Source organism: Rana temporaria, chromosome 3 (assembly GCF_905171775.1).
Source record: "Rana temporaria chromosome 3, aRanTem1.1, whole genome shotgun sequence".
Taxonomy (NCBI): domain Eukaryota; kingdom Metazoa; phylum Chordata; class Amphibia; order Anura; family Ranidae; genus Rana; species Rana temporaria.
In genome coordinates, this window is record NC_053491.1 from 217,820,096 (window position 1) to 217,831,767 (window position 11,672).

Genomic DNA, 11,672 nt, shown 5'->3' on the forward strand with positions numbered 1-11,672 from the left:
CTTGTGGCGCATTTTCCACAAGTCAAAATCAACTAAAAAAAAATCAGGGAAAGTCGCCATGTAAGGAATTATTGCTGTATTCATCAAAAAACAAAAACCCCAGCTTTGGGTGACCTTTATTCCTCTTTCCCTAAAAAAAAAAATGTCCTCCTTTCCTCCAATTCATAAATGTCCAAGACAAGGCTTAACAAATCTAGGGCTGCAACTAACCATTATTTTCATAATCAATTAGTTGGCCGATTATTGTTTCGATTAATCGATTAATAACCTTAAAAAAAGTAATTTTGCTGCGATTTGCATTTTTTGATTTTTTTGGGCCAATTTGTTGTTGGGTATATTAAAAAAACACAAATTGCTGCAAAAAAATTATTACATGCTTTTCTGCAGCTTCTCCATTGAAGTATATTGAACCAAAAAAAACAAAATAGCACAGGTGTGCATTAAAAAAAGTCCTTGCCCTTTCCAAATATGCAGCAGCTGAAAAAAGCATGGATGTTAACGTGTCCCATAGGAAACAATGTAAATGAACTGTAGTGTGTTTCTGCAAAAAGCACCAAAAAACACAGAGGTGTGACCCAGGCCTGAGATGTTTAGTAACATAATGGGGTAAAAAAGACTAAAATTTGTAAAAAAGAACAAATAATTGCTACTGTAAGGGGTTAATTTTTTACTGTGGTACAGTGAAAGTAATATTTACAGTAGCAATTTGCTCTTTTTGTACTATAAAGGGATATATTTTTTTTTTAACCCCATTATGTTACTGGCCGATTGATCGATTATGAAAATATTAATCGATTATGAAATTAATCGATTAGTTGTCGATTAATCGATTAGTTGTTTCGGCCCTAGACAAATCCCAGGTGCCAGGTCACCACGGCATCTAGAAATTGCGTCCTGGCGCCTGGGCTTTTGTCAGCCCATTCACTGTTGCAGGGACGCACAATTTGTATTGCCCGATACCAAGGACATGCAGTTCCTGGCGCTGGGCAGGAATTTTTTTTCTACATTTTGCCCGGGCAAGCAGCAGGGCTCACTTGTGAGGTGGAAGCATTCGGGTGGTTCCACTGCCACCCAATTGCTTCCACACACGTGGGTAATAGCACCCCCCACCCGCATTGTAGACTTTAAAAGACATCCAAGTATGAAAACGTTGATTGCAACACACGTTACATATCGCTGTGCACGTGCAAAAAAGTGGTTCTTAAAGGGGAGTTCCAGCCAATTTGTATGTTTATTAAAAGTCAGCAGCTACAAAAAGTGTAGCTGCTGGCTTTTAATAAACAGACATCTACCTGCTCCAGCGACGCGCCGGCCGGGGCTCTGCTCCTCTCCCCCCCTCCCCGGCCGGCGTCTTCATTCTCAGTGTGGGCACCTGGCCGTGACAGCTTTCGGCTTCACGGCCGGGCCCCCACTGCGCATGCGCGAGCGGCACTGCGCATGCGCGAGCAGCGCGGCCAGGCGCTGCGCCGTGCAATTGGCCAGGAGATCGCCTAGGACCTGTGACGTGTCCTAGGCGATCGCCTACAGCAGCCCCTTCCTGTAGGCGATTAAGCTTAGTCGCCTACAGGAAGGAGGAAGTGGGACAGGAAGTCCCACTCTTCCTGAAGCCCCCACTCCCCCCCCCAAAAAAATTACATGCCAAATGTGGCATGTAAGGGGGAGAGGAGTGGGTTAAGAGGAAGTTCCAAATTTGGGTGAAACTCCTCTTTAACTATTTTAGCTGGCTCCTATGTTCAAAGCAAATTTGTCAAGCCCTGGCATACATTACAATGCTTTGTCCAACTTCTGAATGATAAAAATTCTGTGTATTCCCATCTCTGCACTGCAATGCTTCTTGACAAAAATCAGCATGCCCATTTTTTCCCCCCAGAGTTTTAGGGCACAATCATACTGTCTTCACAAGGGCATGTAGAAAACAATTGTTTTCTATGTATGCACTATAAAACAACAAGGCCCTGAAGGATTTGAGAATGTTCCCACAATAAATTGAAGATTTCCTTTAAGTATCCAAAAATGTGAAAAAGAAATCCATGTTTACTTCTTTCTTGTGCATATGATTGTGAATCTTCAGACAATTTATTGTGGGAACATTCCCAACTCGTGTAGTAAAGCAGTCTCACTGTCCCCACAGACACCAGCAAGCTTAGTTTATGATACCGGGTATATCTATTATACTGCATAGTTGAACAGCATTGTCAGAACTGCTCTCAGACAAGTCCAAAGTCTGTATTGTGTAATGAGCAGCAACAGAAAAGAAAGCAGATTATCTCGTCTGATTTAACTTGCTTTATTTTCCAAGCACATCAATCCATCACCATACTGGGCCTTTCATCACAGTCAGCAATTTCAATGTAAGAAAATAAACATGATGGGGGGTACAAACACAAGATCCATTTCTACACGTGTTATATGGGCTTATGCACACGGACCCATTTGGGTATTCTGTATGAGGCCTCGTACACACGACCGTTTTTCTTGACAGAATCCATCAAGAAACTTGGTGGGAGAGCTTTTTTTTGCAGAGGAAAATGGTCGCGTGTATGTTTTTCATTGAGAAAACTGTCGAGGAACTCGACGAGGAAAAAAGAGAACAAGATTCCTCGACGGGAGTCTCAATTTCCTCGTTGTGTTCCTCGTCGGGCTGGTTTTCGACGAGAAACACGATCGTGTGTATGCTAAGAAACCCGCGCATGCTCAGAATAAAGTATGAGACGTGAGCGCACCTTCGGTAAAAGTAGCGCTTGTAATGGAGATAGCACATTTGTCACGCTGTAACAGACTGAAAAGTGCAAATCGTCTCTTACCAAACTTTTACTTAACACGCAGTAACATGAGATTAGCAAAAGCAGCCCCAAGGGTTGTGCCAGTGGAATCGAACTTCCCCAGCCGTCGTATGTGTTGTACGTCACCGCGTTTGAGAACGAGGAGATTTGGTTTTGACCATGTGTACGCAAAGCAAGCTTGTCGAGTTTCTCCACAAGCCTGACAAGGAACTCGTCGAGGAAAACGATGTGCAGCGCCTGGTGTGCGGTGCGGTCCAGTGGGAATCATTGCTCTGTACCGCACCGATTCCTTTTTTTTTAAAACAAACATTTCAGATATTTCATAGAGTTCAACTGGTGGAGCACTACTCTTTTTCAGCGCACTGTGTCCGCACACCACAACTAAGCAGTGGTGAGATACAGGCACACAGGAGTCAAGGAATTTTGCTTCGTCATGCAGTGGGACTGGCCTGGAATGAGCGCCCAGCACAGTCCCACCATATCTGGTGTGAATGGAGCCTAAGAGCCCTTTTACACGTGCGGACGAACGGACCGTTTATTACAAGTCCGTTAACGTACTTTTAATGTATCCCTATGGGATTGCAGACGTTAGTGGATGATGCATCCGCTAACGTCCGTAGCGATCCGCGTCCGCAAAGTTCCGTCTATTTTTCTTCCGTCTGGCGGAACGGATCGGATGAATACGGACAGATGGTCCGTATTCATCCGATTCCCTATAGGGGAGAGCGGAGGAGAGACAGGGCAGTCTCTTTATTTCTATTTTAATTTTTATTAATAATTTGTTTTTATTTCATTTTTTTGTCAAGGTTAGATCAGATTTAGGATTATGATTAGGGGTTAATATTTTATTTATTGTCTTATTATTATTTATTTTTGTTAGGGTCAGGGTTTTTAATACTACTACAACTAACAATAATAATAATAATAATAATAATAATAATAATAATAATAATAAATTAATAAATACACAAATAAAAAAAATCATAAATATAATACTATGTAATAATAGCCAAATAAATAATTAACCCTTATAATTTTGTCATAAAAATAATAATAATAGTAGTAAATATAATAAATATACACCTTAACACCAAATAACTAAACACACTATTATTATTAATAATAATAATAATAATAATAATAATAATAATAATAATAATAATAATAATAATAATACATTATTATTTATATCATTTTTGATTTGTTTGGGGTGTTTATTATTATTATTATTATTATTATTATTATTATTATTATTATTAATAATTCATTTAATAGATTTTTTTAACTTTTTTTAAAGGTTAGGGGTTAATTATTATGTATTACTACATATTATTTATTCTATTTATTTATAATGATTTTTAGTTTTTTGTGTATTTATTTTACATTTTATTTATTCATATAACATTTACTTTATTTGGGGAGAAAATCTAGCAAAATGTGAAACAAAGCGAGCAAAATCTCCCACATCCAATTTGCATAGGTGTGAACCCAGCCTCAGGCTTCACCCACACAAGCAGCCGCTGGTCATAATCTAGCATCAGCCCCATACACACATTGTGTGCGGACAGCTATGGACCGTATACAAATCAATGGAGGGTGCCACTGCCTGCTGCATGTAACCGCTTGTCTTAAAGTGGTTGTAAAACTTTTCATATACCACAAGAAGTGACTGGCCTCAGATGATATGCAGAGATTAAATAAATCCTCCTACATAAGTTTTACCTGTTTATCTACAGTCTTCTCTTCTCTACATCTGTTCAAAGTCCAGAATTCATTTATAAAGCTTGTCTGCGATGTCAGAAATAGGGGGCAGAGAGCGGAAGTCCCGCACTACAGAGCCCAGTGAGGAGAGATCTGAGAGCTGATTGGAGGGAAGAGACCCCCCCCCCTTCACACAGCACACAGGAACAGAGCTGAGGCCATCAATCACAGGCTGTGTGTTGGAGATCCCTCCCCTGTCACCATTTTTCTCTCTGTGTCATAAGTGATTCATGCTGATATCAGAGAAACGAGGCAGCAGACAGAAGTGACACATAGTGCTCTTGATTGACACAAGCACACACCATAGAGGGATGTGTTTTGTTCATGTTTCATGTCTGAGGTTTACAACCACTTCAAGCAAACTATACATTATACAATTTTCTTTCCTTCAACCACGGGTTGAAGGAACGAAATTGCTTGATTTCTAGTCAGTTTTGATGTAGGAATCCCTCCCACTGTGTTATTGTGTTCTGACAGCGGAAGGTTTCCTTACCATCAGAATACAATAATCACAGTCAGCAGCTATAGCGGCCAGCAGTGATCGCAGGAAAAAAATGGATCGAATTTAGTACAACCAGCCTGCCCATAGACAGATTGAAATTTGGCTAATTTCTTGTGAACTGGCTGAATTTTGATCCATCTATGTCCAGCCTAACTCATGCAGTTGGGGGCTCTGTCCCGCTCTTGATACAGACAGTTTGGGGTTGATTTACTAAAACTGAAGCGTGCAAAACCTGCTGCAGCTGTACATGGTAGCCAATCAGCTTCTAAGGTCAGCTGTACATGGTGCAAATTTCTTTCCCGCAATCACGGGTTCCCCATCAACACAGGCAGTGCTGACAGGGAAATCCCTTCTGCCAAGCCATTGGCTGCCCCCTGCAGGGGTTGGATAGGAAGCCGTCCCCACTGGGAGAAGACTGTGATTATCACTAGCAGCTATAGCAGTCACTAGCAATAATCGTAAGTGAATCCGGCAGGCTGATTGGATCCAAGTTGATCGATCAACTTGGTACATTCAGCCTGCCCATTAACAGTTTTGAATCATGCATGGCTGGCCTAACTTCAGCTTGTTAATTTAAAGAGTAACTCCACTTTTGTTGAGAAAAAAAAACATTCCCCTCTGGGTGATCTATGTACATTCTGAGATTTTTTAACAAACTGTTTTGCAGTTTTTCTGAAGAAATCCCTGCGTGTTTGTCTATGTCCATTGGTAAAGTGAATCTAATGGGAGTGGTTTCTAAATTATCAACCAGATGCTGCACCTGCAGGGCTCTAATGAGGAAACTTCAGGGTCTGCATCCCTTTAGACGCGATTTCCTATTGGGAGTATCTCACCAAAAATTTTATTTTTATTGCAGGGGATGCCTGATATCTGACTTATAAACTAAGGGCTAGATTTAGCAAGAATTTACGCCGGCGTATCTATTGATACGCCTCGTAAATTCAAAGCTGCGCCAGCGTATCTTCTTTCTGTATTCAGAAAGCAAGATACGCCGAAATTAGGCTAAGATCCGACTGGCGTAAGTTTCTTACGCCGTCGTATCTTAGTTGCATATTTACGCTGGCCGCTAGGTGATGCTTCCGACGATTTCAGCGTAGAATATGCAAAAGAGCTGGATACGCCGATTCAGAAACGTACGTGCGCCTGGCGGATTTTTTTATGTTGTTTGCGTAAGGCTTTTTCCGGCGTAACGCTGCTCCTGCTATATGAGGCATAGCCAATGTTAAGTATGGATGTCGGGCCAGCGTCAAATTTTGCGTCGTTTACGTTGTTTGCGTAAGTCGTTCGCGAATAGGGCTTTGCATAAATTACGTCCACGTCGAAAGAATTGACTATTTGCGACGTGATTAGGAGCATGCGCACTGGGATACGTTCACGGCCGGCGCATGCGCCGTTCGTGAGAAACATAATTTACGTGGGGTCATGTTTTATTTACGTAAAACACGCCCACCTCTTCAGAATTTGAATTCGGCGCGCTTACGCCGGCAGATGTACGCTACGCCACCGTAACCTAGGGCGCAGGTTCTTTGTGAATCCAGCCCCAGCCTCACTAAGTTACGGCGGCGTAGCGTATCTGAGATACGCTACGCCCGCAGACACTTACGGCGGGCTTTCTGAATCTAGCCCTAAGTGTAGATCTCTGGAAAAAAATCAATGAGCCAATCACACAAGCAGGAAATTATGTTTCTGGGGGGCAGGTCAGTACACATTCTGTGTACAGAACACCTCCAGGTAGCCTTACTGCATTTTACAGAAAATTACAGCGGTTGCAGATTGAAAAGGAAAGGTCATTTTTTATGTCACACTGAATTTGCGCAGCAGTTTTTTAAACGCAACGTTTTGGTAAAAAATAAAAAAAATTATAATGCAGAAAACACAACACATAACCCAATTTGTTTGCAAAGTCCAAAAGATGAAGTTACGTCGAGTAAATAGATACCAAACATGTCACGCTTTAAAACTGTGCACGCCCGTGTAACGGCGACAAACTATGTTAATGTTGCTATCCATAGGCGATGCTTTAAAAAACCTTTACAGGTTACAACTTTAGATTTACAGAGACGGTCTAGTGCTAGAATTACTGCCCATGACCTGACGTTAGCGGTGATACCTCATATGTGTGGGATGCTCGCTGTTTGTGTGCACGCAGGACCAAAGCGCATGTTTGTGCTTGCACACGGGAGGACAGGGGCACTTTAGATTTTCATTTTATTTTTTAATAATTGTTTATTTATTTTTACACTGTTGCTTTAGTTTTTTTTTGTTTTTTGATTGCTGTTATTGCTGTCATGAGGAATGTAAACATCCTTGTGACAGCAATAGGCATGTGACAGGTACTCTTTATGGAGGGATCTGAGGTCTATAAGAACCCAGATCCCTCTTATGCACTTAAAAGCATTTAAAGCACCAAGATCGGTGTTTCTGAATGTTTTCGATTTTCAAAAACTGGTGCTGATTAAACCAGAAGTGTTGTCATGTCATCGCTTCTATTTACTATTATGAACAGCCAATCAAAGCCCATCCCGGTGGACACACTGGCTGATGGATTGGGTCTCCTGGTGGGATGGGAGAGCCCAAGCTGTGGAAGGTGGTGGGGGGGGGACCTCCCCTCCCACTGCTTGTAATAGCAACCGATCGGTTGGTAAGCTGCTCTGGTTGCTATTACAAGAGAGTCGTCCATCAGCTCTAAAACAACGGTGCTGCGCTGATGCCTCCAGCTGCTGGAATCACCCCGGTATAACCACCGAAAGTCCAGCAACTTACTGGTACGTCGCAGGATGGGAAGTGGTTAAAGCGGTTCTCCACCCTAAAGTGAAGTCGCGACGGGCATTGCGTCACATCCCGTCGCCCCCCCCGTTGTGTGCTGGGAACACTCGGCTCCCAGGACACAGCGGGAGCCAATCGGCGGGCGCAGCGCGACTCGCGCATGCGCCGTAGGGAACCGGGCAGTGAAGCCGGAGCGCTTCACTTCCTGGTTCCCTCAGCGTGGATGGAGGGGGGAGCAACAGGGTGACGAGCGATCGCTCGTCATCTGCTGCGGACGCCGCTGGACTCCAGGACAGGTAAGTGTCCTAATATTAAAAGTCAGCAGCTGCAGTATTTGTAGCTGCTGGCTTTTAATATTTTTTTTGGGCGGAACATCCGCTTTAAAGCAGCACTCCAGTCCCCCCACCAAAAATTCTAATTCAGAAGCTACAAATACTGTAGCTGCAGCTGCTGACTTTAAATATTAGGACATGCAGGGATCCCGCGATGTCGGCACCCCAGCCGATTTTTCACCGGCTCTCGGGTGCCGCCGCAGCCATTTCTTGTAAGGGAAACTGGCAGTGAAGCCTGTTCCCTACTGTGCGTGTGCGAAGTGCGCTGCGCTTCGTGAATGGCCTGGCGGCGGGGGAAGGAATGGGTGTGAACTTCGCCGTGAAGTCCACCAGAAGTGGGAGCGATTATCTGTCAAAAAAATCGGTATTCCGCTCCCCCCTGAAAGGTGCCAAATGTGGTAGCAAAGGGGGGAGGGGGGCAAACAAGCAGAGCTTTCATTTTGGGTAGAGCTCCACTTTAAGCTTTGACAATAAAACTTGGAAGGCGGTTTATATGCAGAATTGCTCCACGCTCCATTACCCCCTTTGCGTCCAATGGCGGAAGCTAATCCTCCAGTATGTATGAAGTTTTAGCACAGAGGGGCGAACAGGCTACTACGTCCAGAAGTGGCGTTTAGCGCAGCCGCTATTCGCACTCATTCATGTTTCCTCCAGCAAAGGACCCTTCCATCTTTCCTGAGGGTGCAATAATTTCTGATCTTCCTGCTCACAGAAATCCAAAGAGTAGGGTGACCAAACTTTATCAATACAAGTCTGTGTACAAAGCAGACAGGTATCAGGATAAGGAGCGATGGCGCGTTTCGCACACAAAGTGCTCAGGTCTGATGTTGATGTCTATGATGGGTACAATGCAATCAATGTGATTAGGTGGTTAGGTCCCTAGATGACACCACACAATAATAGATGCAGGTGTATGCACATTGTGATATGAAATCCTATAATGAGTCTGCTCTTGTCACCCAAGGATCAATGCCCTGCCTGTATGCCCTCCTCTATCATGCCAGGCTCTATTCCCTATCACAGCTGTGCATGCACCCCGAGCCTTCTTACCTCCCGCAGATGATGAATTGCTGCAGCCCATGCTGGATATCCAATGCACAGGATAGAGAAGCGCTGTGTATAGCGGGGCCGGTGGTGTAGCGCTGTACGGCGGGGCGGAGGAGTTCTGTGTATATGAATAGAGTACGAAGTGATAAGAAGAGCGGAGCACTACAGCGGCAGCATACTATATAAGTGGCATAGAGGGGCCGGCCAATCACAGCTCGGGGACTCCGCCTTCTGTCAAGCCTATTGGTCCCTTTCCTAGAGCGGGAAGGATTGGGAAGAGCGCAGCTCTGGTTATTTCAAGTAATAGGCAGTCACTGTCACTAGATTTCAAAAGGGGTTAAAGGGAAGGGACATGCTAGGGCAGCCCATAGATATTGGAGAGAAAAAAGGTGGAAGCTCTTCACATTTATTTTGTTAAAGCACTATATATCAGAAACAATTGCCTTTTTATACTTATATACTGTAATACACTCGTTGTCAGCTACTGCTAATCTACAGCAGCCTCCTTACAGCCACTTCATGTCTACATGCCCATGCTGCATGGCATTTCTCAGGGCAGTAGAACAGTAAACCGTATCTATCAGGGCTTTGCTGCTAATATAGCCAACTGAGGTGGAGGCACCATGGTGGTGTCACACTAGACCAGTGCCGATCCTGACCTCCCTGGGGCCCTAAGCAAATTATATGGCACATTAAAAATGAGAAGCGGGGGGCGCTGACGACAGTGACATGTCACATTAAAGAAAGTTGAGAAGTGGGGGGAGGGCGTGTTCTGCTGTCGGAAATGACATCTTACATTAAATTGAGAAGCAGGGGGTGCTGACTTCTTACCTCTTCTCCCATGCAGCCAGCGAGTTGAGAAGCGGGGTGAGGGGGCGAAAATGACTTCTCACCAGGCGGGGCCCTAGTGAGCCTATAGGGCGGATCGGCCCTGCACTAGACATATCAGTAACAGAGTGAGCCCCCTGCCTGGGCCTGTCACACAGGTCTGGTGGTAGTACTTGAATATGGCCGTGTACATACTGCCCCACGCCAACCCTCCTCATTACTCAAACCCAATACCATATGCATTGGCTTCTGCACGCGAGCACAGAGGGATGGGGGGGGGGGGGGTCTTTAAATGTTTTAATTTAAATAAAAAAATGGTTACTTCCACCCTAGATGGAAGTGATGTCATGACATTGCTCCAGTCCCCCTAGATCAGTGGTCTCCAAACTGCAGCCCAGGGGCCGGATGCTGCCCTTTACTTGTCTTTATCCTGCCCTTGGGGCACTGTTCCGTTCATTGATACAAGACACTATTCCTCCCACTGACACCAACCATAGGGCACTATTCCTCCAACTGACACCAACGATGGGGCACTATTCCTCCCACTGACACCAACAAAAGGGCACCATTCCTCCCACTGACACCAACAAAAGGGCACTATTCCCCCCACTGACACCAACGATGGGGCACTATTCCTCCCAGCCATAGACAAAATACGGCCACAAGGTGGCTCTCAAATGCCGGGAGGACGTCCATTGATGTCCTCGGCTCCTCCGGCCACTGGGGGGCGCGCTAGCGCCGTCGGCGGCACGCGCATGCGCACGCCGCGTCACTGCAGTGCCGATGCGCGTGCCTGGCGGCCGCGATGTCCGCCGGGTACCCGCGATCGGCCATTACACAGACAAGCATGGGGATCTGTGTGTGTAAACACACAGATCCACGTCCTGTCAGGGAGAGGAGACCGATGCTGTGTCCCTTGTACATAGGGACACAGATCGGTCACCTCCCCCAGTCAGTCCCCTTCCCCCACAATTAGAATCACTAGTAGGGAACACATTTAACCCCTTCCTCGCCCCCTAGTGTTAACCCCTTCCCTGCCAGTCACATTTATACAGTAATCAGTGCATATTTATAGCACTAATCGTTGTATAAATGTGACTGGTCCCAAGAAAGGTGTCAAAAGTGTCCGTTATGTCCGCCATAATGTCGCAGTCTCAATAAATATCGCAGATCGCCGCCATTACTAGTAAAAAAAATTATATATTTTTTTTCATAATTCTGTCCCCTATTTTGTAGGCGCTATAACTTTTGCGCAAACCAATCACTATACGCTTATTGTTATGCAGAAGAATACGTATCGGCCTAAACTGAGAAAAAAAAAAAGTTTTTTTTTGTTAACAAAATGGGATATTTATTATAGCAAAAAAATACTGTGTTTTTTTCAAAATTGTTGCTCTTTTTTTGTTTATAGCGCAAAAAATAAAAACCGCAGAGGTGATCAAATACCACGAAAGAAAGCTCTATTTGTGGGGAAAAAAAGGACATCGATTTTGTTTGGAAGCCACTTCGCACGACCGCGCAATTGTCAGTTAAAGCGAAGCAGTGCCGAAAGCTGAAATTTTGCCTGGGCAGGAAGTGGGTATATGTGCCCAGTTAGCAAGTGGTTCAAAAGGCTGAAGGTTTTTTACCTCCATGCATTTAATGCATGAAGGT

At 44.5% G+C, this 11,672-nt stretch overlaps 1 protein-coding gene across 1 annotated transcript in view; it reads right to left on the bottom strand.

Moving 5' to 3' along the window:
• Nucleotides 1-9,348, bottom strand: part of C3H12orf75 (chromosome 3 C12orf75 homolog) — a 75,745-nt gene extending 66,397 nt beyond the window's left edge. Inside the window, exon 1 of the mRNA XM_040344242.1 lies at nucleotides 9,195-9,348. Coding sequence (XP_040200176.1) covers nucleotides 9,195-9,225 — 31 coding nt within the window. The 5' untranslated portion in view covers nucleotides 9,226-9,348. The remainder of the gene's footprint in view (nucleotides 1-9,194) is intronic.
• Between the last annotated feature and the right edge of the window lie 2,324 nt (nucleotides 9,349-11,672).